A 27,593-nucleotide genomic window follows, 5' to 3' on the forward strand; every position below is an offset into this window, starting at 1 on the left:
TTGCAGGTTTTTTATCAACCCCTTTCCTAATGATCCCCAGCATAGAGTTTGCCTTTTTCACAGCTGCCATGCATTGAGTTGACATTCTACTGTAACCCCTATACCCCATGCAAAGATTATATTCTTTTATAGTGGAGGAAACATTTTTTTTAGAATAACTGGCAGTAAATTGGCAGTTAACTCCAAATTCATTATTTTTTATGAAAGCAAAAGTCTTGGTGACTTGATGTTTGTAAAGGCTCATGTTGCTCCCTTCATTATGTGACAGTGTTTTTCTGCCTCCCCTGCCCGCCCGCCCGCCCCCCCCCCCCGGTTCTACAAGGTTCTTTTAATTTCAGGCTAAATGGTGACCAGGCCTACAACAGAACATCAGTTTTCAGCTCTCGTGTGCATTTGCAGAGAGGATCGTTGTGCCAGTTTATGTGAAGGCAAATTGGCACCGATATTCATGTGGCATCTACTGTGTCGCCTCACGGATGGGTGCGAGAGAGGGGCATGGTGCATCCCCCAGCGATCTGCTGAAGTAGGGTACTAAAACTGTAATGCTTTGCAGTTAGGGGGAGAGATTCCAACACCTACTGGCCACCATCCTTACCTTTAAAAAAATCCCTCTGTAACTGGGAGCGCCTCTTACACCCACAGCAGTTGTTCACACTAGGTGGAAGGGAAGCGTTCTGGACCCTCTCTCGAAAATACTTTGGGAAGATGATTGGGTTGGGAAGTCAGCGGGAAGATGGAAGTCAGCCCTCTAAAAGTGGTCAAGGTGGCCAAGTTGAGGTTAACAGTAGACGTAGGTGTAACCCCCATGCTCAGAATGGGTTGACCCAGCAAGGGGTGGAGACTCAAAGCAGCAAGAGGCTGCAGAGCTCATGTAGTTGGAGGAGACAAGGCTACCAGACTCGGACCTTGGTTGTATAAGCCCTTAACACCTTGTTAAGAGTTTTTATGTTTGTCATGGGTGAGAGTTCTCCTGGAAACCTTCATCATGTTGAAGCCTGTTCATCAAGCCCCTGGAGTCTTCAGGAGCCAACCCACTTGCAGAGAAGAATTGGACTTGGCAGTATCAGTAGACTGTAAATATAAGGACTTGAAAATGCAACCTGAACAGGACCTTGAAATGTGATGTTAAATGTTGATGTTACCCTGTTTCCCCGAATATAAGACATCCCCTAAAAATAAGACATAGTAGAGGTTTTGCTGAAGTGCGAAATATAAGGCATCCCCCGAAAGTAAGACATAGCAAAGTTTTTGTTTGGAAGCATGCCCGATGAACAGAACACAGAGAAATAAGACATCCCCTGAAAATAAGACATAGCACATCTTTGGGAGCAAAAATTAATATAAGACACTGTCTTATATTCGGGGAAGCACGGTATATGTTAAGAAAGTAAACCATTTTGTTTTTTAAAATTGTTATTGCAAACTCATGCCAGGTTCTGTCCCACAGAACCCACAAGCTGAGGTTACATAGGCACTGGCCAGATACCCCTCCCATCCAAGTCAACGCCCCCCCTCCCCCTGGTGAGACCCCCAGTTGCACCCCACCCCCAGCTTTAGGGTTATGTTCATCGGGAGAAAGAGAGAAGAGTGCTGGATGATTCTTCCAAATGGCAGGGGAGTCCATTCTGCAAAGCAGCACCTGTTGCAGTCCTGTCTGTTTGCCAAGCACAGAAAAACAATGCCTAGTTTTATCCCTAGGTTGTTTGGCAGGGGGGAGAGGAGAGATTGAAGAGTCATCCCCCCGCCGCCGCCAATAGATGCCCCAAATTAGGAAAGGGGGCTGTGGCCGGCCACCGTCCCCTAATTGCCGCCCCCTCCCCTGCTCGGCTGATTGTTGCGGGGCGGGGCTTGGGGGTGGAAGGGGCGGGGGTCGCGTGCTCTGGGACCACGTGGCGGCTCCCTGTGTTGCCCGAGGGAGGAAGAAGAAGATGGCCAAGGCGACCGGGGGAGGTGGGGGGCAGCGGGGGGGACCGCGCTGCCCTCCCTTGGGGTGAGCAAAAGCAAATTGGGGACCGGGGGGGGGGGGCGTGTATGGGAAACGTGCATGGCCTGAGTTATGCGGAAAGGGGGACGCGTGCATGGGCCGCAGACAATGGGTCAAGGAGGGGAGGGTCAGTGGTTGGGGGAGGGGTGTGGGGCACGGCTTCCTGGGAAAGTGGGGAGAGAAGCAGGGAAAGGGTTTGGGGGGGTCCAAGGGGGATTTGGGGGCAGTTGTGCATGAAGATGGGGGCAGTTGCCCCCCACATGTTTGGGGGAAAGTTGGCATCAGAGGCATGTAGCGAGTGGCGAGGACTGCGCATTCAGGGGGGCTGGCCGGTGGGGGAGGAAGGTCTGCGAGTTAGGGGGCCGGGGAGAGCTCATGGGGGGGGGGGGCTTTTCAAAAAGTGATGGCTTATTTGCAAACAAGGAGCTGTGCATTGACTTATGGGGCTTATTTGCAAACAAGGTGCTGTGCATTGACTTATGGGGCTTATTTGCAAACAAGGAGCTGTGCATTGACTTATGGGGCTTATTTGCAAACAAGGAGCTGTGCATTGACTTATGGGGCTTATTTGCAAACAAGGAGCTGTGCATTGACTTATGGGGCTTATTTGCAAACAAGGTGCTGTGCATTGACTTATGGGGCTTATTTGCAAACAAGGAGCTGTGCATTGACTTATGGGGCTTATTTGCAAACAAGGAGCTGTGCATTGACTTATGGGGCGGGCAAATGGGCTGTAGGGGAGGGTCTGCCCCCAAAAGACCAACAAGAGGAAACGGGGCAGTTAATATGGGGCAGGGGGCTGGGAAAGGGATTCATGCCACAGTCCCAACTGGGGGAGCCAAGAGCAGCAGTGAGTTGGGCAGGCTGCAGGCATGGGGTGGGGGTCGAATTTGTGAGTTGGGGGAAGGGGGGGGTCAGGGATATAACTGGGGGTCCCATCAGGAGGACTGGGGGCGTTGACTAGGATTGGGGGGGGGCATTCTTTATTTTCATTGGCTTGGAAGCAAATGGGGAAATGGCTTTTGGGGGGCTCAAGGGGTCCTTAGGAAGAGGGCAGAGGAGATGGCTGAGGTTGAGACACGGGAGGGGGGTGGTGGAAAGGGGGTGGGTTTCAAAATGGGTGGGGGGGGGGAATAAAAAGCCATGTCTCAACTTTGGGGTTTTCGAAGGGAGTTGGTAGGAGGTGCCATTCTTACGTCGATTTTAAATCTGCTGCATTTTAATGGGGTGAGGTTTATATTTATTAGAGCCGTATTAATTGATATTGAATGGTTTTAATCTTGATATATGTGCTCTATTTTAGATGTTGTTCACCGCCCTGAGCCCTCCGGGGGAGGGCGGTATATAAACCTTAATAATAATAACAATAATAACAACAATAATAATAAGGACTCGATATTCAGAGATGAATTCCAGACACTTGTGCTGTGCTGTAATGTGTATTATAATAATAATAATAATAATAATAATAATAATAATAATAATAATAATAATAAATAATGTAGAGGAGGGGAGGTGAAGCGAAGGCAGTCTGGAGTGGGGGGCTCTGGAAATGGGGGGGGCAGAGTCCTAGGGGGGGCGGGGCCTGGGGGGGCGGGGCCTAGGGGGTGCATTAGTTTCAAGCGGAAGGGAAGGTCGTCTATGGGGTCTGTCCAAGGGGGTTGCATTCAAGGCTGGGGGCGTCCAAAGGGCTTCTAATAGTGGGGCTTTGTTTTGGCGGCAGGTGGGCCTTAGGGGGAGGTGTGGGAAATTGGGGAGGGGAGGGGGGCTAAAATGGGGATTCTGGCATCAAAAGGACGCGTGGGTGTGGATGGCGGAAGATGTGGGGAGAAGCTGCAGGCCAAGTAGTGTGGGGCTGACCCATAGGCGTGTCAAACAGCAATTGCGGGGACTCGAACTTCTAGCGAGGGCATCACTTTTGCAGCTTCTTTGCACGTGAGAGTAGGAGAGTATTAGCAGGGGGGGGGGCATTTTTCAGCGGGAAGATTACGTGGGGTGCAAAAACGACGACCTGGGGGGTATTTTTTACGTCTGCGGGACAGCCTGAGGAGGGGGGGGGGGTTTCCCTCTGGCAGGGCGAGCATTAAGCACCAGGGCGCGTTTGGGTGAGTTCCGACGTGCAGGTTTGCACACGTGAACAAGGCTCTGGTGGGGCCAGGTGTGTGTTATCGGTCACGTGTCTCCAGCGAGACTTTATTTTCCCTCAGGAGGAGGCGGGACTATGTTTTCTACTCGGGCGGAAGAACATCGGTCAAAGTACTCGCTTTCTCTTCCCCCCCCCCCCCTTTCCTCCTTAATTTGGCGGGAGGCGAAGTTAGTCTCTCTCTCTTTTTTTTTTTTAAAGCGATGTCGCCAACGGTCGCCCCGGCGCGCTCTCGATTAACGGCCGAAGGAAGCGCGCTGCAGGGAGGGGGGCGCGCGGCGAGAGCGGGGATGATTGAAAGGGCCAAAATGAATAGGCTTGTGGCGGAGGGAGGGGCGCGCTCTGCTGAGAACAGCCGCAGCTGGCCGGGGACTGGCGGGGCGGGTAGAAGGAACAGCGCCCCCTGCTGCAAGAGGAGGGAGGCTGCCGTGGGCGGCCCGCTGGAAGGAAGAGCCCAGGCGACGTTCCATTCCTAGCCGAGGGAGGCGCTCGGGAACAGCCGGGCCCTGGCAGCAGTGTTCTAGCCCAGAGAGCGTGCAGCAGCGCCCGGCTAGCCAGCAGCTTTATGCACTAGCCACCGCCGGTGGCAACAGCCAGCCTGCCCCTTCAGCCAAGAGCAGCAGCAGCAGCGACTCACCCACCGCAGCCCTGGCGGCAAGAGAGCTTGGACCGAGCAGGCAGGCCGGAGGAGGTGGCGGCGGCGGCGGCTGGAATGAACCAGACCCAGGCCCTGGGGAAGCGATGGATAGGAAGAGGTGGGAGTGCTCTGCTCTCCCCCAGGGATGGAAAAGGGAAGAAGTGACCAGGAAATCGGGGCTCTCCGCTGGCAAGAGCGATGTCTATTATTATAGGTGAATGTGCCTGGGAGGGAGGAAGGAAGGCGGCGTGGGGTGGAGGAGGGGGGGCGGCCGCCACAGCCTGCCCTGGCTCTGCCCTTGCTTGCTCGTGCATGCACGTGCACACACTGCGACCACATTGCAAACAACAAAAACCCGGGGGAGGGTGGGTCTGCATATCATCACTTGCATGCCACGGCTGGGGTGGGGGTGGGGGCTCTTTTCTCTTCTACGCTGCTGCTGTAGCAGGCGCCGGCTCTTTTGCAAAGAGGGGGTGGCAGTGGCATGGGGGGATGTCCTGGGAATTGGCCATAGATTATTTCTGTCCAGCAGCATTTTTTTCTCCTTGTTTGCTTCTTTGCGTTTTTCTTAGGGAGGGGGGACACAGCGACTGGGGAATGCATTGGGGGAAGGGAGCATTAGCACTGCTGGGCTCTTTTTTCTAACGTCTGGTGTTGTACAAAGATGGAATCGTGTTGGGGGGCTGTTGTATATGACTTGTGTTTATTTGTGTGTGTTTTTTTGGGGGGGGGGTTGTCAGATTGCCTGCCACACTCCTGTTGCTGCCCCCAGTTGACTGCCTTTGTGGATTGCAGTGCATTTAGGAAGGTTCCTTGTGTCAAGATTCGGGTTGTCACTCGTGAAGGTCGGCGTCTCACTGAATCGTTTGGCTGGCTTAACCGTAAAAGACGGCAGCCCCTTTGTGCTTGTGGAGGGATGTCATTCTTGGGGTGTTCTTTGCCGGCTGCTGTGCCTGTATAATGGTTGCTCTGGGGCTGCCCCACATGCAAGGGTGCTTGGGGCAGGAGTGGATTGTGGGCAGGCTTGGGGAAGTGTCTGTTTTAGCTCCATGGAGAGTGTGGCCTCTTCATGTCCCCTTGCCTTGGATATGGGGGATCTTGCAGTGTAGGATGATTGGAACGGCATGTGGGAGTGAAGTGGGGGAGCGGGTGTTTCTAGCAACAGACTGACACCTATCCAGCAGACGCCCCTGGCTGCATGGAAAACCAGGTGGGCTTATCTGCCAAAGTGGTTGGAAACTGCACCCCAGTTGCAAATCATTGGGGAGAGCCTGTGAATGTAGGGGGCCAACCTCCCTTTCAAATTAGCAAGTGGAATGGCTGCTGCTTGCTCAATTTCATTGAAGGGGCTTGGATTGCCATTTGTGGGTTTGTTTTATTCTGCTGGGTGCCGCATTGATTCACAGTGGGGGGGGGGGGATGTGGCTGATTGCTAACCTAGAAGGCTCCCGGGCACACCCTGTGAGGGAGCTCTTAGCAACGCTGCTGTGAGAGAGGGGATACAACCCTCACCGAAGATCTGGCTGCCTCAGGGAGGGCACAGTGTGTTGGGGAGGGGTGTTGAAAATTGTGTAATATGAGATCGCTTCCCCCCACCCATACCTCTTACAGTGCTAGAGATGACTTGGCACGGGCTGATCTATTTGGAGGTGGGGGGCTAGTCTCCTCTGAGTGACCCTGCTGCATCACACTGATTTGGGGGTGGCTACTCCTGCTTGCCGATAAACTGTGGTCAACTTCAGGAGACACAACGGATTGACGTAAAATGTCAGATGGTCGGACTCAGCCCTTGGCTTTTTAGGCCCCTTAAAGATGGGAGGAAAGCAGAGCAAGTTTTGTTGATTATGTTAGTCGCCGTTCCGGTCCTCCTAAATTTTACAGGGGTCTGCAACCTGCGGCTCTCCAGATGTTCATGGACTACAATTCCCATCAGCCCCTGCCTGCATGTCCAATGGTCCATGAACATCTGGAGAGCCGCAGGTTGCAGACCCCTGTCCTAAAAATTCAATCCTGCCTCGCACCTTTGCAAAGAAAGGGACAAGTTCTCTGAAACCCTTAAAGGGGAACAGTGTCGTACCACATAAGGTTGTTCGGCCAATGCAGGAAAGTTGCTGTTCAGTGCCTGCCCAACCACCCTGTCCATTTTACGCTCAGCTCATAGTAATCTGGCCACTACCATTGGCTAAGCTTCATCTCTATGCCCTCCCCAACCTTTTCTGGCTTTTAAAACCTACCTTACGGAGTTTTTGAACCTCCTTTGGAAACTGGTTGTGGTGGGTTTTCCGGGCTGTGTGGCCGTGGTCTGGTAGATCTTGTTCCTAACGTTTTGCCTGCATCTGTGGCTGGTGAAACTTTTGGAACAAGATCCATTAGACTACAGCCACACAGCCCGGAAAACCCGCAATAACCAGTTGAATCTGACCGTGAAAGCCTTCGACAATACACTCTCTTGGAAAAGTCATATATACGTTTGTGCGTATGTGTTTTAAATCCCCCTTTTTCTCCATACTCTGTTCTATATAAAGATGATAGTCCGGTTGTATATTCCTACCCCACAGAACAAAGCATGCTGGGCTTTCTTGGTTGTGGAATGCTCCGCCTGGGTCCTAGTGCCCACCTATCCCTGCTTCCCCCCCAAACAATTTGAAGGTTTGAAAGTAAACATACATTTTGGCATAAATGCTCTTATATCAAAGTACCATGTTCAATAATGCACAAAAATGATGATTTTGACAAAGGCAGTGCATAAAAATGAATGATAACTCTCATATCTGTTTGGGACTGTGTTCTAATGAGGAAGCATACAATTTTCTCAACTGCTGCACCTCAGTTGACCAAACTATCATCTTTGTGTGGAATTGTAATTACGTTTCATTAGTGGCTGCCAGGTCTTTGTGGGAACAAACAATGCTTCTCCAATGGCTGTTCTGGAATGAGAAAATGACTGGGGAGGGGAGGGAGGCTGAAGCATCGCCCCCAGCCCCGTATTAGTGTCCATATCCAGATCACGGCTCCTTCGACACTGCAGAACTGAAGTCCCAGCTGCTGTCTGACTATAGGTCTCCACAGTGTCTGTAAATCGAATGTCACATCTAGTTCAGTTCTAAGAGTCTAAAAGTGGCTCTCTTTGCTTATCCTAGCAACTGCCCTGTGAGGTAGACCAGCCTAAGAGGGGAATTGGCCCGAGGGTTCACAGCTTTGTCGGGAATTAACTGCTGGACTACTCATGAGTAGAGATTATGGCTCGTGAGGTCTTTCCCTCTGTACTTTGCCAAAAAAGCGTTTTGGGCCTGCAGAAGAGCTATGTGATACTCACATGGTGGTTCTGGAAGGGGAGCTGTGTCTTTTGTTCTTTGTGTGGGTGGTGATTGTCAAGTGGCTCTTCACATTGGATAGGCAGTAGGGTACTCCCTAACAGGGGAGGGTATGTGTTGTGGATTGGGAGGGGGCATGCTGCTATGGACAAGGCAAAGAAAAATCAAAATGGAGGATGTTTTAAGTCCTCCACATGTTCTTCTTTGCTGCCCCCCCCCCCCCTTGGTTAAGAAGTTGTTGCACTGGGTTTGAAAATCAGAGTAATGGCCCAGGCATGGCAGTCCAAGCCCTGGTAAAAAGGTGCCTGGAGATTTTCTGGACATTTGCACCCAACATGACTCAAAAAGCTGTTGTGGGCTGTGCGGCCGTAACGTTTCGCCCGCGTTGGTGACTGGCATCTTCAGAGGCACATCACGCAAGATGTGTTTCTCTCCATGGCACAGTTTACTGTGAAATTCCTCTGAAGATGCTAGCCATAAATGCAGGTGAAACATTTAGGAGTGAAAACTGCCAGATCACTACCACACAACCCAGAAAACCCACAACAGCCAGTTGTTTCTGGCCATGAAAGCCTTCAACAATGCATGACTCCGAATGCAGTGCAGTTCATTAAACAGGGAAGATGGTGTGGGTTTTTTGGACTTTGTGGAGTTTCAAGGAAACTTGTTGGGACAGTGAAGACGAGAAATGTTCCCTTGGCATGCCAGTACTGATCCTCCCCTTCCATGAGCCTTAGCGAGGTTTGGCTTATATTGCCGTGGGTAGACAGTAGGCCTAAACGTGCACGGCAGAATCCTTTGTTTCTTGCAAGGTTTCTAAACTGGACTGCAAAGATTTACCCTTGCTTTGTCCTGATTTTTCCAACAGATGACGTGTTGAATAGGAAGCGCTGGGCAGATGAAACGTTTGCAAAGTTCCGCTTTGGATGTTGTGCAGGGTTGGGGTGCCGCGTTGACTTTCTTTTTCTCTTAAGCTTCCCAAGCTCTCCTAATTTGCTGGAGAGGAGGGGACAGGGCTGTCTTAATCAAAGTGAAACCAGTTTGCCAGCCTTCTTTTAGAAACCGAACATAAAGGAACAAAGAATGAGCTTGCCTGTTGCCCGGTGGACATCTGGAGCCTGTTCTTAACAGTTTGAATGGGCTGTGGTGTATTCATCGTCTCCTCTTCTTTCTTCCACCGCCCTGCCTGTGAACTGTATCACTCTGCACTTTTTAAAAATAAGGGGAGAAAAGAACTGCGGGATTGTTACTGGTCTGGGGAAGCCCTGCTGAGCAAATGGATCTTGTAAAGGTGGACAAGCATGGGAAATCGTTCTGCTGCTCTGCAGCTGCTTTGCACTTTGGACTGTAGAAAGCGCAGTCAGAGAAATATTTTTTAAAAAGGCTTTACAACCCATTACAAACTGGTTGTGGTGGGTTTTCCGGGCTGTGTGGCCGTGGTCTGGTAGTTGTTCTTAACGTTTCACCTGCATCTGTGGCTGGCATCTTCAGAAGTGTATCACAGAGAGAAGTCTGTTATACACTGTGAAGTGTGTGACAGACTTTTTTCTGTGATACACCTCTGAAGATGCCAACCACAGTTGCAGGCGAAACGTTAGGAACAAGATCTACCAGACCACGGCCACACAGCCCGGAAAACCCAGCACAACCAGTTGAATCTGACTATGAAAGCCTTCGACAATACATTGACCATTACAAATCCTTTCCTCACTTGGGGAAGGGTGGCAGCGGACTAGCAAAACTAATACAGAAGAATGGGTTTAGTTTCCAAAGGATGTGGGCTGCCAGTCTTTTGCATGCATTTACTGAGTGTTCGGTTATCAGAGTGCATACTTTGGGAGCTTGGATTGAACGCTGGCCAACGACCCTCTCTGTCCCGGTTCTTCTTTACCCACCTGAAGTTCTCTGCAAAACATCGATTATTTGGGTCTCTGGTTGCACCCACCTCTTCCATTTGAGCGGTGTTGCACTTCTTTTCCCAGATGAGTGAGGTCCATTGGGTACAGTTCTGGTGTAATTTCAGCTGTCTAGGGAGGGTGCAGCAGTGACGTAGTAGTTAAGAGCAGGTGTACTCTAATCTGGAGGAACTGGGTTTGATTCCCCGCTCTGCTGCTTGAGCTGTGGAGGCTTATCTGGGAAATTCAGATTAGCCTGTGCACTCCCACGCCAGATGGGTGACCTTGGGCTGGTCACAGTTCTTCTGAGCTCTCTCAGTCCCACCTATCTCACAGGGTGTTAGTTGTGAGGGGGGAAGGGCAAGGAGATTGTCAGCCCCTTTGAGTCTCCTACAGGAGAGAAAGGGGGGATATAAATCCAACTCTTCTTCTTCTTCCTGGGACTTATCTGACCAGGCACTTCAAAGGTGTGTTTCTACAGCCTCTACAGAAAAAATCCTGGTCCTTGTCGCTCCATTCTCTTTTGCTTTGTATTTGTCCCATGGCAAGCAAGCAGGACAGGTTTCTTCTGCATCATTGATTACTTTACAGACATTTTTTTCTGGTTCTCTTTGTGCATTTCATTGGATACCGACATTTTTTTTAACACTGTTGCATTGTAATGGTACTGTTCAGCCACCCGTAGATTTATTTATTTATATCCCGCCTTCCTAAAGCGTCATACATAACTCTCTCCTCTGTTTCATCCTCACAACAACCCTGTGGGGTGGGCTAGGCTGAGAGTATGTGACTGGCTCTGGATTGCCCAGCAGTTTCCCATGCCAAAGTGGGAATTCGATTCCCAGATCCTAGTCTGACCACTATACCATGCTGGCTCTCTAAAGAGCCCAGTAAGCAAAGGAAATTGGGCTTCAGTGTTGACAAATGGTACTTCAGATGTGTAAAGGTGCACAGGAGGTTCACAGCCCAGGAGGGCCACAGATTGCATACCTAACCACCCACTATAAAGGACACGCGCAGGTTCATGCAGGTAAGTTCTTTCCTGTCCTTGTCTTCTAAAACGAGCCAAGGGGCAGCAGACGCCAGCTTCGAACCTGGTGGTTCCTCCCCACAAGGGCAGGGATTGTGGCTTTTCTCTTAAACCTCTTGTCTAGAGGCCAGTTAGGAATTTCCCTTAGAGGTCTCAGTCTGCAGAGCAAGGGTCTATTTCCTTTCTCAGAGCAGGCATTTCCTTCTGAAACTTCTGGGCCAGGTCCGTTTCACCTCTGTAGAGTTGCCACTGCACAGCAAACTCTGTTTCCTTGGGTGCATCTCAAGGTGAAAGTGTTTTTCTGATGGGGCATCTGCTTGAGCACTGTGAGGCGCATGTGTTCCCGGAGTGATGCATTTGGTTCGCTATCAATTGAATAGCACACATGCCAAAGTTCCAGAGGTGTAATTTTCTGTCTCTCTCTCTCCCCCCCCCCCTTCTTTTTCTTTCACACCTCATCTTCCTTTATATCAGCCCAAGCGGGAAGAAATTTCGGAGCAAGCCACAGCTGGCCCGCTATTTAGGAAGCTCCATGGATCTGAGCAGCTTTGACTTCCGGACAGGGAAGATGCTCATGAGCAAGATGAACAAAAACCGGCAGAGGATTCGCTATGACTGCTCCAGCCAAGCCAAGGTGAGGCCGTGTGGGCCGTCTCTTCGGTGTGAGAAATTGTGGCCTGCTGTGGTCTCTTTCTGTGGGGAAGATTTCTGGGTATATAGGTTGGGGAAGGGACTGTTCCTTTTTTTGTTTTTCTGTGTTCGACAATTTTGTCATTTTTGTTTAATTTCCTTCATTATACGCAGATGACTGAAAAAAAACAGCCATATATCTGGCATTGTTTATTTAGGGTGGGGAGGAGACCACTATTGAGTGGATGCCACCGGGAGATGATTTGGAGGGCGTCTGTGCAAAGTTGGGGGAAGGTCAGTCATCGTAACATCCCGAGAGGGCAGAAGCCATGATTCCTGAACTTCTGAATTTCATTTGTGTTTAGGTCCGTACTTATACGCCAGTTTTCTCTCTCTTGGATTCTAAAGAGCAGCAGTGGAGTAGTGGTTAAGAGCAGGTGCATTCTGATCTGGAGGAATTGGGTTTGATTCCCCACTCTGCCACCTGAGCTGTGGAGGCTTATCTGGGGAATTCAGGTTAGCCTGTGCACTCCCACAAACGCCAGCTGGGTGACCTTGGGCTAGTCACAGCTTTCTGGAGCGCTCTCAGCCCCACCCACCTCACAGGGTGTTTGTTGTGAGGGGGGAAGGGCAAGGCGATTGTCAGCCCCTTTGAGTCTCCTGCAGGAGAGAAAGGGGGGATATAAATCCAAACTCTTCTTCTTCTTCTAAAGTGTCTGACAATAACCACCCCAACTTCATTCTCACGACAACGACCCTGGGAAGTAGGCAAGGATGAGAGTGTGACTGGTCCAGGGTTACGCAGCAGACTTCCATGTGGAGTGGGAATTCAAATGTGGGTCTAACTGAGCTGACCAAATCAAGCCAGGATGTCTGTGAAATTTGATCATATTCATACCACAGGCTTCTGGTCAGGGCAGCATGAGTTGTGATTTTGTGAAAACATTAGAATTTGCAGCCAGGGTAAGGTATGGTTTTGGGTTTGTGCCCTCGGGCATAATCTCTTCTTTAACGTGAAGTGCCTTCAAACAATATCTCCTTTCCTCAAGAGGCAAGATCTAACTGGGTAATCGGCAAATAGCCCTTTTAAGTCAGGCTAAAAATCTTTTGAATCCAGCACCCTGTTTCGCAAAAAAAAGCTAGTCGCATGTCCCAAGAAAGCCTACAAGCCAGGTAAGGCAGCCAGAACTTCCCCTTGGGGGTGAGATACCCCCCGCCCCCCAGTACTAGTATTCACAGGTAGATTCCTTTTAACATTGTCTGATCACGTCCAGGCTAGACTACAGACATGCTGTACATGGGGATGCCTCTTGGAGGCGATCTCAGGCAGCATATCGGTTCCAGAACGAATAACCAACTGTAACAGTATGAGGAATTAATCCTGTCCGTTTCGAAAGTCCCTTTTCACTTCTGGGCCGAATTCCGCTGCTTGTAAGTGATTTGGGAGCAGGGTGCTGAAAGGACGGGTGGCGGCTCACTCCTACATGAGGCAGCCGATCAGTTGAGCTGCTGTGCAGCCAAGTCCGTTGGAACCATTCTGCAAATTGAGGCAGGGAGCTTCCAGAAGCAGGGCCTTCTTAGCTGTGGCATCATGACACCCCCTCCCCTGTTGGCAGCCACTGTGGTGCAGTGATGTCACGGCAGTTCCTGCCATGGCATTGTAACACAACCAAGGTCACCTGAGTTTGGTACCAGAGAGAAAAGGAGCCCTCGGATTCATTTATTTATTTGGCTTGATATACTGCCCACCCCTGAAGGGCTCTGGGTGGTGTACAAATATAAATTAGCACAGAACACTATAAAACCCCATTAAGTACCAATATGGAGGTTAAAACATAACAATCAGCATAACCAATTAAACAGTAAAAAGAACAACAGATGGCAGCCCGTGACCAATACAGCCTGTTCCGTTCATTCCTGGGAGGGGATTGGGCCATGATGGCAATCATCAGATGGTAAACATGCAGCACGCCTGCAGAATATACAAGTATCAGAGCACACAAGGAATGGCACCTCAGCAGCCAGCCTCCCCAAAAGCCCGGCGGAACAACTCTGTTTTGCAGGCCCTGCGAAACTGCTCCAGCCCGAATAGCTGGAGGCAGAGCGTTCCACCAGGCAGGGGCCAAGGTGGTAAAAGCTCTGGCCCGAGTTGAGACCAGCCGAATCATAGAGGAGCCGGAGACCTCCAGAAGATTCACCTCTGCAGAACGCAGAGGCCAAATGGGGATATCCCCCACTTTTCTCAACTGAGGAATCTGAATGCGGCTTACAAACTCATTCCCTTCATCTCCCCCCCTGCTGAAACCTTGGCAGGTAGGCCAAGTAGAGAGAGTTGTGAGAGAACTGTAAGCGCCCCATGGTCACCCTGCAGGCTTAATGTGGAGGAGCAGGGAATCAGACTTGGTTCTCCCGATCATGGTCTGTTGTCCTTAACCACTATATCATGCTGGCTGTCTTTCTGTACCTTAAGACATCACAAAGAGCCTTTCAATTGCCTTATTTCCCCCACAACAGATACCTTGTGAGGTAGGCACGGCAGAGAGAGTTCTGAGAGAACTGTGACTGTCCCAACAGTTTTGAGAAAAATGTGGCCAGTCCAAGGTCACCCATCAGGTTTCATGTGGATGAGTGGGGGACGAAACTCAGTTCTCCAAATTCCAGTCCGTTGCTCATGTGGAGGAGTAGGAAACCAAACCCGGTTCTCCAGATTAAGAGCCTGCCACTATTAACCGCTGCCCCCCGCTGAATTGTCTTGATTAAACAAACAGGAAAAAGCTAAACAAAACTTTATTTAAGAAAGTTAGAAAGATATTAAAAACATACAGTTCAAATGGTAGCAGGATGCACAGAAAACAATGAAATGGGCCACCTATCTAGTTACCGGAGTTCTAGTACAGCACAATTGATCCTTGTGGTGCATAGTTTCCAGAGCTTAATACAAGTGTCTTTCTGGCAGTAAGGCGGGGTAGGATGGGGGAAAGGAGGAAGAGCTATTCTTCTTTGCTACATGTCAAGAAAGCTGGCCTTAATCTTCTGATCTCTGCAACGTGTTATGAGTCTGTCTTTGTGGAACATTCTGGGGTGTGAGTCAACTTCCCCTCCCCCCGCCACTAGGCTCTCAGCAGAAATGCATGATATAATTCAGCTAGCTTGAGAGCCTTTTCATTGGAATGAGGCTGCTGGGGGATGGGTGGGCTGATGGCCAATTGGCCATCCTGGCAGGGGCTGATCGGAATTGTAGTCCATAACATCTGGAGTGCCAAAGGTTCGCCACCACAGGGTTAGAGCAATGGACTGTCCAGACTCAGACTTAAGTCTGTGCTCAGTGACTTTAGGGCCAGCTCTTCTTGTCTTGACCTACCTCGTAGGGTAGTTTTAATGACAAAATAGGGGAGGGGCAAAGCAGAAGCTATCGTTAATACGTTAATGTTTCTGCATTGTGTTTCTTTCTCCGTCTTTGTTTTTAACCCGTCCACCCTCTTTCCCTCGATTGTGAAGTTGATCAACCCTGCTGAGTGTCAGATTATTGTTGGACCTGGTTCTCATTACACACAGCCGTTCTCCAGCTAGCAACTCGCTTGCAGTTGTGATTGACTGATGTGGGTCAAGGGAAAACTTTTGTATTCACAATCAATCAATCAATCAGTTTTTTTTTCCAATCAGTCGATTTTGTTATTTGGTCATTGACCAGATTCCATCAAATGCGTACACATCATGCATTCAAAGCTTCAAAAATTTCAGCCAGCCAAAACACCAGATTAGGTTGAAGAAAGTGTTATTAAAACTATGTGACCCCTTAAATATTCCCTGTTCGGATAAAATAAATCTATGTAAGCTAAAATAATTATTTAATACAGAAGTTAAAATTTAAATGCAGTTTGTGCCTTTATCATTATACGTGTGATGAACTTTATATATCAATTAAATTTGATTGATTGATTGCCTGAAGGTTGCATTGTATTTTCTCTTCAGCACAATGTTGTCCCAAACCCCAAAACACATCTTTCTCCTTGCAGAAGTTAATATCAGCAGTTTATTTGTCATTGTTAAAACCTCCATAGGTGCTTGGACTTCGGCATGGTTTTAAAGGGAAAATCTGAGTTCCCCAGTTTAAACATTGAAAGGGATGCTGTTTCAGGGTGGGGGATAATCCACCAAAACAGCATCACTTTCAATGTTTTAACTGGGGACTCCAAATTCTCCCTTTAAGGTGGATTTAAAAGAAGAATCTGGGCTCCCGGGTTTAAACCCCATTGAAAGTGATGCTGTTTGGGGGTGGATTCCACTGGAGGTGTTTTGTGAGAGATGATGCTGACATTTGTTTGGTAAATGTTTTGCTGGGGGTGACTTGTGTGAGATTTACATGCTTAATACCCACTTGCACTGCCTTGGAGCTGTTTCTCAGGCTAACAACCTACCTCATAGGGTTGGTGTAAGGACAAAATTAGGAAAGAGGGTTGGTGGGGAGAGGGCCATGTATGTTTTCCTGAGAGTGGGAGGTGTTTTGTGAGCTGAGGCAAAAAATCATTTTTTGGTTGTGGTGGGGGAGGGTGGCCGCTCACTATTCTAAAAATTTAATTTAAAAAAGAAAGCAAAATGCAGTTGACTTGTGGGATGCATATTTGTTAACTTTGGGAACTTGCTGCCACTGTATGTTATTATAACATACAGGGCTCTTTCTTGGATGACTTGAGAAGGGGATGAGACAAATTCATGGCAGAGGTTCCTTGACTGCCGTTAGCCATGATGGCTAGTGGGTTCTCCATTTTCAGAGACAGTATACCCCTGAATGGCAGTGGCAGCTTTGTTCTTTGTGTCATGTTTGCAGGCCTCCTTGGGAACAATATGGGCTAACTGAGAGCCCCATCCAAAGGAGGTGGGGAACAAAAGGGCCTGTGGGAGCGACAGACCCTTGCGCCAGCGCATTTTGCCCTCCCTGGGGCACTTACCCCAGCAGAGAGGCAACATTGGCAGCATGTAGCCACCACTGGCCTCCCATAGTGCAGGATGCTGTCCCAGCACCACTGGCACCAGGCAGCAGAGGCATGGCCGGGGGAGGAACCGACATTAGTGGGCTTCCTCCAGCTATTTGCTGGATTAGATTGGTGGCAGGAAATGTGGAATGTTCAGCCCCATAAAGGCTTCTCAGCGGTCGGGAGCCTGTTTTGTTTTGCAAGCTTCTCCATACTGCCAGGAAGTGTCTTTGGGAGTGGCAGGGCAGCTGCCCGCCTCATTGCTTGGATGGGGCTGCCACTAAACTAGTGGTGCCAAATTAGACAAATATTGGGTCTGATGCCACCAGTATGGTTTGGATTAGGGTGGGGCGGGGGAGGCACAGAACCTTCCTCTGGTGCCCCCAGGTTTAAACCATGCCCCCCCTTTTTTGGAGTTTTTTTGTGGTTGAGTGTCTTAGTCCCACTGGTACATGACAGAATTTTGGAGAGTGGCAAGGAATGCCTGTACAATATTGAAGTTCATTAGATTTGTGCTCCTTTATGTTGTGGGGTGGAAAGGCATCTGGAGCTGTGTTTGTACAGTCAGTGCAAACTAGCCTGTTGAAACACCTTAAATAATAGCCCAGGGGTCTGCAACCTGCGGCTCTCCATGCTGGCAGGGGCTGATGGGATTTGTAGTCCATGAACATCTGGAGAGCCGCAGGTTGCAGACCCCTGTAATAGTCCATTAGCATAGCCTTCCATGGGCTCTGGTGGTAGCGGAAAGTGTCGTCAAGTCACAACTAATTATGGCACCCCATTAGGTTTTTAGAGCAAGAGATGTTCAGAGGCCATGCTTGCTTCTACATAGCAACGCTGGTGTTCCTTGGAGGTCTCCCATCCAAACGCCAACCAGGACTGATTCTGCTTAACCTCCGAGATCCGTTGACATCGGGCCATCCCAGTCAACGTATGGGCTTTAGCCTGTTTCATCAAATTGCAAGCAGAGCAGTATCCTTTTACTGTTATACGCCACGTCTCCTTTGGAAGTTTTAAACTGCATGTATGTCGGGACTGTGTGTATTTTGAGAATAGTGCATTGCACCGATGCTGGAAGACCACTTTTCAGTGCGCAAAAATAAATTAATACGCACAAAGTGGTTAGCAGAAATCAAACATTGTATTGCTATAAAACGGAGGGTGGGCCTGGCACATAACTTCCAGGGCCCCAGGAAATCATGGTCTCAGTATGGGTCATGACGGTATCAAATGGAACAGTATCTTTCAGGAGAGTTTAACCCAGCTTTCCTGCTGTTTGCTTGTTTCTCCCGCCTTTTTTAGGGCAAACCCGACTTGAACACCGCCCTCCCCGTCAGGCAGACAGCTTCAATCTTCAAACAGCCAGTCACCAAGATCACGAACCACCCCAGCAATAAAGTGAAGACGGACCCTCAAAAAGCAGTTGACCAGCCTCGGCAGGTAATTCGGTTGGTTGGTTTCTTTTGTCCTTTCTTTCAAAAGAAAACACAGGGGGAAAAACAGTCTCAGAACCCAGCAACTAATTATGTTTTCTGTCAAGTCAAATTTTTCGGCAACCCCATTGGGTTTTGAAGGCGAGAGACGTTCCAAAGTGGTTTTTCACACAACTTCGTATTACACAACTGGAGTTTTAAAAAAGATATACATAAATCAGAGGCAAAAATGTAACAACAGTGGGGCAGATCTATACTCAAGTTTCTAAAGGTTTCCAAATATTTAAAAATGTGTCCATATGGAGTTATCATTTGTGTGCCATGTGTTCAAGTATCGATGGAATTTGAAGGTCCCAAGGCCACTGATATACCCAAGATATGTGTTTATCCCTCCAATGTCATAACACTGTAGTGAGGGCACGGAGGATCCATTTTTGTTCACCTTTGGTTAGCCTCCAAGAGACAGGCAGGTAGTTAAGCAGTACAAGGACTTGAGGTGAGTTACCATAGAGAGGCAGTTTAATCAACATGAGGATTGCAGAAGTTTGGAACCAACCAGAAACAGCTGAAGCATAGCGTATTAATATGATCCATTAAGCGGTGCAAAAATGTAGTTAGTCTACGTCCTAGAATTTTTTCCTTTACCACCACTATTGGCCTAAGCTGGCAGGGACTGAGGGTCGTGCTAGCCGGGGCTGATGGGAATTGTCGTTCATGAACTTCTGAAATACCAGAGTTAGACACCCCATGTCTAGAACATAGTGAGGGGCATTTTCAACTACTGGATTCCTCCATGTAGAAAGATATTGAGATAATGGAATTCAAAAATATTGCCCGGTAAGGACATCCTACCTTCCATTCAGGAACTGGTGTTTGCCTTGTATCTTCAACAGTGAAGTCAGATGAGAATTCGTTTAACTTCTCAGCAGTTTTATTATCCTCCTTTAGTATTCTTTTAATTCCATTGTTACCCGATGGTTCAACTGGCCAGTTTCCTACTCCTAAGGGGTTTAAAGAATTCTTCATTGTTAGTCTTTATGCTTTCCCTTTTTCGTAGCTCTTCTGGGAGAAGAAATTAAGTGGTCTGAATGCCTTTGACATTGCAGAGGAACTGGTGAAAACAATGGACCTCCCAAAAGGTTTGCAAGGTACCACAACTGAACACTTACCAGTTAGCCAGTCTTCGAGCTGGAAGGGGCCTTACATCACATCTAGTCCAACCCCCTTGTTGAGCACATAAACCCAAAGTTGGAAGAGGAGTCCTTTCTGAGCCTGTGGCCTCAGAATTCTGACACAAGGTGGCGGGCGCAAGCACAAAACAGCTGCTGTGAGATGTGAAGCCACACACATACAGGAAGCCCAAGTGCAGGGGGCATGAGGAGTGATGTTCAAAAATAAATATGGAAAAAAAGATTGCAAGAGAATAGAACTAGTACTGTAGTGACAGTACTGTAGTGACAGCTACCAAAACGGCGTCAACTTAATCTGCCCAGCCAGTCATTTCTCTAGTGGCCCAACTGTTTGTCACTGGAACCAGCCCACTTTCTAGTAGAAGAAGAAGAGTAGAAGAGTCTCTCCTGCAAGGGGCTTACAAACTCCTTTCCCTCCCCCCCCCCCCACAACAAACCCCTGTGAGCTAGATGGGGCTGAGAGAGTTTAGAAGAACTGTGACTAGCCCAAGGTCACCCAACTGGTTTGTGTTCGAGTGCACAGGCTAATCTGGATTCCCCAGATTCCCTATCCCTCCCTGGGTATTACATAGTACCGGATTAATTAAATTCCTGCTCTAGATTTTTGCAAACAAAAATAAGATGTTCCAACAATTCTAGGGATCCATCTTGGCATGAGCGTAGACATTCTTCTTTTGCCATTTAAGTCCGCCGAGGGCAAGGCATCATGTCTAATTAACATAAAACCTCTTCGCAAGTTAGATATATCTAGTTGTTTTAATTAAGGCATCAGTGTTATTTCATTCAAGGCACGCAAGTCAAACAGAAAATCCTTAATTCTATTTATGCCATGACTCCTTTCAATATCCGGTAATCTTTGATTATTGATCTGGCCTGAGTATGTTCTGTCACCATCAATGCCTCAATAGATAACCCATAAGATCTAAGCTTAGATTCTACAGCCTTTCACCATGGTGAAATAAATGGATCCTTGCTAATGATAAAGGAGACCTTTAGACGATCAAATAACCTGAGTCAATGCAAAAAGGCTATCCTAGCTTCAATCGTGACCATCCCAGCCTCAAGTCTAAGGCAGCATTTGAAATACATAATGGAGCCTGGAAGATGGCAGCAGTGACGTAGTGGTTAAGAGCAGTGTACTCTAATCTGGAGGTACCGGGTTTGATTCCCCGCCTGAGCTGTGGAGGCTTATCTGGGGAATTCACATTAGCCTGTGCACTCCCACACACGCCAGCTGGGTGACCTTGGGCTAGTCACAGTTCTTCAGAGCTCTCTCAGCCCCACCTACCTCAAAGGGTGTTTGTTGTGAGGGGGGGAAGGGAAAGGTGATTGTCAGCCTCTTTGAGTCTTACAGGAGAGAAAGGGGGGATATAAATCCAACTCTTCTTCTCTTAATAAAGTTTTTTGTTACATAAAGCTTCTGGCCATATTGGAAGTAACACAGTCTAATTCAGTATCATGTCTTATATATTGATTCGCACAGGTAAAACATTAAATCCGTATCTGGAACACAATTGTCTTAATCGGTTGATTATATCAGACAAAAGATATGTGAAGTAAAAGGAAATTATCTGTTATATTTTCTATGACATTTTAATCAGTTTTAATGAATTGACACTAATAATAATTTCTTACCCAAATACTCTAAACCTATATCTATATTGATATTTTTCATATGGCCCGACAAGTGAAATATTCAAAATAAATTTATTTAACAGTCGTAATCCTAAAATAAGAGGTAATTGGTTTCCAAGTCTTTTCAAATGGGTCCACTTGATCTTGCAGTATCAAAGTTAATCTGACCAATTCCATTGTTTCTAAAATCTTCTGTTCCCATTCTTCCAACCAGCATGTTGATTTTTAGAAGTGTTAATTCCAATGAAAATACATTCAGTGGACTTAGAACTGGAGTAACTACACTGAGTTACTCCAGTGTAAGCCCACTGAAATCATCTCTTTAGAGGATTGCATTGTAATTTAGTATCCACAAAGAACTGTATGTGGTGTACCATGGACGTCACTGTCTACTCGTTGGTTCCAACAAAATTCTTCTCTTCCATAGAGGTCACAGGGGGAACTTCAGCTTCACTGTCTTTCTCTGTAGGTGCCATTTGTGTTAATTCATCTGTTCTATATCAGATGGGCAAATACAGTGTACTTTCTAACCAGATGAGTGGAGGTTTGTGAAGGGGGAACTTTGGTTTGATTTGGCCTGCATAGCCAAAACTAATCTAGTGAATTCTTGTAACATGGGGTGAGAATAGTTATTTTATTTATCATTGGATTTATTCACTGCCCTTCACTGGGGGCTGAGGGCCACCATCTGATACAACAAGACATAAAACATTATAAATACTTTAAAACTGCGCTGGCAACAGATTCAGGTTTAAAATAGAACTCTTGCAGGCCCACAGTTCAATTTAATATATAGATCCCGCCTTCTATTAGCATTTCATTATCTGATTGGAGTGGAACTCCCAACAAGGGTATCAGCAGGACAGAATGAAAGAGGGGAGGGCCTGTTGATGTATCACTGTAGCTGCGCCAACCATATGCCTGGTGGGACAGCTCCGTCTTACAGGCATATGGTTGATGCAGCTACGGTGATACACTACAGGGCTCTGGTCTCCCCAGACAGAGCGTTCCACCAGGCGTCTCTGTGGTTTTCAGGGAAGCCGTTTAGTGGAAGCCGGCAAATTCCTGGCCTTGTTTGCAGGTACAGAAAGCAGGCTTGCTGATGCATCCCTTTGTTGCTTAGGTGTGGGGCCCGGCTGCACTGACGAGACCCTCCTTTCCGCCATTGCCAGCGCCCTCCACACAAGCACGATGCCCATCACGGGGCAGCTCTCTGCTGCTGTCGAGAAGAACCCTGGCGTCTGGCTGAATACTTCGCAGCCCCTCTGCAAAGCCTTCATGGTGACGGATGAAGATATCAGGTATCTGGGCATGGGGGGCAGCCTCTACATACTTTATCCCATCCCCCACCCCGCCCAGGAGATCAGGGCTCTCCTTACATGGATCTCTCATTCCTTTTTTTATCTTCATGCCAACCTTGTAAAGCAGGTTAACTTGAGAGCACGCAGCTGCCCCAGGGTCACCCTGTGGGTTTCATGGCAAGCAAGGGTTGGAATCTGGTCCTCCCCAGTCCGAGCACTCTGACTACTGTACCACACTGCCTTTCAAGGGGTGACTTTAGAATTCCTTCCCTGCTCTCCCACCCCTTTTAGTCTCGGCTGAGAAAAAGACTCATAAATTAAGAGAGAAGGCTACATGTTGGCATCGTGGTTTCTATGTTTTTTTGTTCTGGTTTTTTAGGCCAACCTGATCAAGTAACCTTTGTGCAGCAGGATTATTCCCCTTTTTTTTCCGTTCTAAAAAATTGGATGTTAAATCATTTATGTAAAACATAAATGAGTCTAAAATCTGTTTTGCTCATTTGGGAGGACAAAGTGGCATCGTGGATGTTTTTATTGCTGTTGCCACCTAGAGATCCTGTATATAGACAGGGAATAAACATGACTGGAGCACCTTCCTTATGAGGAGAGGCTGCACCGTTTGAGACTCTTTAATTTGGTGAGGAGACATCTGGGGGGGGATATGATTGAAGCCTATAAAGTTATGCATGGGGTAGAAAATGTCGACAGAGAGAAATTTTTCTCTCTTTCTCACAATACTAGAACCAGGGGGCAAACATTGAAAATGCTGGGGGGAAGAATTAGGACTAATAAAAGGAAACACTTCTTCACACAACGTGTGATTGGTGTTTGGAATATGCTGCCACAGGAGGTGGTGATGGCCACTCACCTGGATAGCTTTAAAAGGCGCTTGGACAGATTTATGGAGGAGAAGTCGATCTGTGGCTCCCAATCTTGATCCTCTTTGATCTGAGATTGCAAATGCCTTAACAGTCCAGGTGCTCAGGAGCAGCAGCAGCAGCAGAAGGCCATTGCTTTCACATCCTGCATGTGAGCTCCCAAAGGCACCTGGTGGGCCACTGTGAGTAGCAGAGTGCTGGACTAGATGGACTCTGGTCTGATCCAGCAGGCTAGTTCTTAGGTTCTTAATACATGCCAGCTGGGTGACCTTGGGTTAGTCACAGTTCTTCAGAGCCCTCTCAGCCCCACCCACCTCACAGGGCGTTTGTTGGGGGGTGGGATGGAAAGGAGATTGTCAGCCCCTTTGAATCTCCTTGCAGGAGAGAAAGGGGGGAATATAACTCCAAACTCTTCTTCTTCTTCCCTCTAAACCACTCTTCTAGCTCTGCACTTTCTCCTTGCTGTCCCTTGATACTGAGGGATGTTCGTTTTTCCCTTCTGCAGACCAAACTGAAGAAAAGCAGGGTGTGTGTATATGTGTTGACTTGGGCAGGAAACAGGGAGCATGTGTATCTGTTTTCCTTGGGCAGGAAACAGGAGGAGCTGGTTCAGCAGGTGCGGAAGAGGCTGGAAGAAGCCCTGATGGCAGATATGCTTGCCCACGTGGAGGAGATCGCCAGGGATGGGGAGGCGCCTGCCGAGAAGCTGCGGGGAGAGGAAGATGGCGAGGACGATGAGGAAGACGACGTGGATCGCAGCCAAGAGATGGAGAACGTATAGTCGAAACCGTTTCCGGGTAGCGTGTTTTCAAAACTTTGTTTCGGAGAGTCCTGGGGCAATCTCTTGAAAGAGGGCAAAAGCCTCGTTCTCTACTGCTCTAGAGGGCAAGAGTGGATCGGGTGTGGTTGGAAAGTGCTACATTGCAGCAGGACCGTTTGGTTTTCAAGGCAAGAGACATTTAGAGTTGGTTTGCTATTGTCTCTATGTGGCAACCTTGGTATTTCTTGTTGATCTCCCACACAAGTACCAGCCAGCACCAATCCTTAGCTTCCAAGGTCTGATGAGGTCAGGTTAGCTTTAGCTTATTTCATCCATTTGCAAGCACAGTGGTACCCTTCAGGTGTTTCATACCAGGTCCCAGTTGAATTCCAACTGCAGCAACTCTGCACTTCCATGGAGGTCTCCCGTCCAAGCACTAACCAGGACCAGCCCTTCTTAAGCTCTGGAGATCTGACCTGATCGAGCGTTACCTTTTTCCACAAGAAGATGATAGTGCGGTCGTGCGTTCTTCAGCGAAAGCTGAATGTGCCTGCCTCCGCAAGTCAGAGAGGTTGTGGTTCTTTGTGAAGTCTGAAGAATTGTATTTAAGCACCAGCTTTGTCGAAATCGTTCTCCTTTGCGATGTTAAACGTAGCCCTTTGTTAAAAGAGCATTTACAGTGCTCCGGACAGCTATCAGCAACACTTTTGTACAGTTGTGTTTGCCATTTTGTTTCCCACAGCAGAACGGAACCTACAAAATGGCGGGTGCAATTGTACAAAAGCAAAAGTGTTGCTGATAGCTGTCTGGAGCGCTATGAAACAAAGCCGGTGCTTAAATATGATAGTTTAGTTTTAAAAGAGAATCAGAGGGGAAGGCAAGCACATACAAAGTTCAGGAAGACATGGCGCATTAATTCACACATCTCTTGCCATCCTTTTGTGGGAAAAAGCCTCCACAGCTCAAGCGGCAGAGTGGGGAATCAAACCCGGTCCCTCCAGATTAGAGTGCACCTGCTCTTAACCACCATGCCACTGTTGTTCTTAATTACTATGCCACTGCTACTTCCCAAAAGGAAAATCTAGACAACTTTCAGGTCAGGGGTCTTTAGTAGATTGTTGTTAGCTGAGTACTTTCGGAGGTGTGTATTGGGAGAGGTGGTCCCATGGATACCACAGTCCCAGATCGTTTAGTTTAAGCATGTTAAATGAACAAATCTCTCACCCCACAAATGATCCATCGTTTTTTTTTTTTACCAGCAACTGATTTTCCCAGTGGCTTTGTTCTTGAGTTTTTCCTGCCCCTCTTCTCTCTCTCTCCCCCTCTTTTCTGGTGGTTATGAAAATTCAAAGTGCTAGTTCTCTGTGAATACTGAATCGTAACTCTCTTTCCTTTCAGGGAGTTACAGTTGAGAATTCTGACCTCGTCACTGTCTCCGCAGAGGTGAAAGTGTCTTCAGACTGCATTAAGCACCAGCTATGTTTCTCTCTGCGTGGCAGTCGTTGACATCTGTTCGTGGAACGCCGGTGGTTTGGTAGATGCTGGATAATTTTGAAGAAGGACTTGTATTATACTCTTAACTCCTCTCCCATCCTCTTTTGTTTTTTTCTTTCCTTGAAAGTCTCACAGGCAGCTGGGAAGGAAGAGGGGACTTTGCAGAACGTGTTTAAAACAAACTCCGTTTCCCAGATCAGCAATACAATCTGGGCTGCTCTTTTTTTTTAACACCCCCTGATTTTTTCTCTGTCTGTCAATGATCATCTGTAACCACTGCAGATCATGAGTTCAACATGTGAGAGCTTTCCGTGAAGTTGTTGTGTTCTGATGGGAGTTTTTAAAGAGTTGTTTTGGGTTTTCAAATCCCAGAGGTAAAATGTGCCTTTCCATTGAGGGTTGGGGTGGGCTTCGGGAACGCTGTCTTTTCCACGTTTGGTGCCCTTTTTATATACTGGAGGAAACCTACTGCAGACCTAGAACTCATATGCAGGTGGTTTTTATAGAAGCACTGGAGGGTAGCTTTTTGCATCCCTTGGAAACATACCAGTGGGGCAGAACTTTTGTAATCCGGAAGTGCAGATTGATAGAACCATTGTAATGAGAACAGCAGAGGTGAAGGGAAAGAGTACATTCTTTTTTCTGAGCTTTCCAGTTTCTGTTCTGGGTTCAGTAGGGTAGATTTGTGTGTTTCCCATAATTAAAAAAAAAACTGTTAAGGGAATGATAAATGATGCACACATGAGGATTGAAGTTAACCAATCCAACAATGAAATCATACAAATCTTGGTCTCTTTTGGCATTAGCTGAGGTTTCTTTGTGTCCTGGAGGGAGGGGGAGTTACATTGAATACTGATATTGTTGGTGTGTATTTGGCCCCCTTGGATATTCCCCCTTACTCAGATCCACCCCTTTTGAAGATGTGATGGATTGGGGTGGGAGGAGACAAATCCAGGTGGGGGAATTTCTGAATTGCCTGAGGTCTTTGTAAAGCAGTTCACCAACCTTTGGTATTGATATGTAAGATGGGGGCAGGGGAGAGAGGGATAGGAATTCAAGCTGAAATGTACCTACTTTGGGGGGCGGGGGGGGGGGGGGGGGGGAAATGCAGCTCTCCTGTAAGAGGAGGAACCTCGCACACATTCAGTACCCCGATGATTCTTGGTAACTATAAACTGGTGCCTTTCCTGTTGGGGTGAAATCATATGACCAGCTCCCCGAAAGGCATTTGTCAAAGAAATTGTTTCTGGTGTATTTTGAACTCAAGAGCAAAGCCATTTTTTTGGGTTGAGACTTTGGGGAACAATATACAAGTAGGGAGGAGCTTTAACCCTGTTAATTCTGGGCCAAATTATTCAACAGAGCTGTTTCCCATTATTGGTTGCTATTTAGAATTTTTTTTCCAAGTTTTGTTGGTAGCAGTCCATCCAGTAAATCAAATCTAACCGCCTTCCCCTGTTTATATCCCCACAGTTGATTGCCTGTATGGATGCTTGTTTCCTAGAAAAGTCTGGGAAATCCTCAGAATAAAATCGCAAAAATGTAGTCTTTGTACATTGTAGAAAGGAGAAGATCATGTTGTACTCGCTGTGGGAAAGTACGTGATTGATTTGACATGTACACACTTGGAGATCTTTTGTGGTTGGGGGGGAGGGCTGTTGGATTGGTTGTCTTCGTGGTCTCTGGTGAGCCGCAGCAGATGGATGTTTCGGTGCATCAAAAACAAAAGTGGTTTTAACAGGGAGCCCCGTGCAGATTTCAGAAAGTTCAAGCACCCTTTTTATGTATTCCAAATGCGCACTCCATCCTCCCGACTGCTTGTGTTGGCATCTTCATGTACAGTTCTTGTTGCAGAATATTAGTTTTGTAATAAAAACGTTTTCTTCATAAGTTTAACCTCGGTGAGAGAATTTCAGGCAGTCTGCGACAACGGTCAGCGTTTCAGACAACCCCAAGGGTCACGGTGTTGCTTGAATACGTCGTCCGCAATGACATTTGAAAGGTTTTTGGACCTTGAGCCAGGCTCTGGCCTTCTCAGCATCCATCTATCATGCTTGTTCAGGGCAAATACCTTGGGCCAGCCACAGCTCTTTTAGAACTCTCTCAGCCCTGTCTATCTCACAAAGGTACCTGTTGTGTGGAGAGGAAGGGAAAGGAGTCTGTAAACCACCTCAAGTCTCCTTATAAGAGAGAAAGGCAGGATATACATCTTTGTCGGTCCTTCCCAGCTCTCAGCAGTCCTATAAGCAAGGGGGTACCATGACACCCACCAAAACCTTTCCTGTCACCTTTTTAG

General features: G+C 47.8%; 2 protein-coding genes across 9 annotated transcripts in view; both read left to right on the forward strand.

Moving 5' to 3' along the window:
- The window catches only part of ATCAY (ATCAY kinesin light chain interacting caytaxin), a 602,799-nt gene that overhangs the window by 329,263 nt on the left and 245,943 nt on the right, over positions 1–27,593 (forward strand). The gene's annotated exons all lie outside the window — the stretch shown is intronic.
- MBD3 (methyl-CpG binding domain protein 3) lies at positions 1,843–27,193 on the forward strand. Of its 4 annotated transcripts, none has more exons than XM_048498894.1 (7): positions 1,843–1,990; positions 11,478–11,637; positions 17,909–18,046; positions 19,097–19,187; positions 21,988–22,165; positions 23,635–23,840; positions 25,202–27,193. In XM_048498894.1, exons 1-6 carry the CDS (start codon positions 1,929–1,931, stop codon positions 23,822–23,824), a joined length of 819 nt encoding a protein of 272 aa, XP_048354851.1. In that variant the 5' UTR covers positions 1,843–1,928; the 3' UTR covers positions 23,825–23,840; positions 25,202–27,193. The 4 variants fall into 4 exon arrangements, with proteins under 4 accessions (XP_048354851.1, XP_048354850.1, XP_048354849.1 ...); XM_048498893.1 differs by lacking the exon at positions 1,843–1,990 and adding an exon at positions 4,544–4,978 and having other exon boundaries at positions 19,097–19,178; XM_048498892.1 differs by lacking the exon at positions 1,843–1,990 and adding an exon at positions 4,559–4,978.

Source organism: Sphaerodactylus townsendi, linkage group LG05 (genome assembly GCF_021028975.2).
Source record: "Sphaerodactylus townsendi isolate TG3544 linkage group LG05, MPM_Stown_v2.3, whole genome shotgun sequence".
NCBI lineage: Eukaryota > Metazoa > Chordata > Lepidosauria > Squamata > Sphaerodactylidae > Sphaerodactylus > Sphaerodactylus townsendi.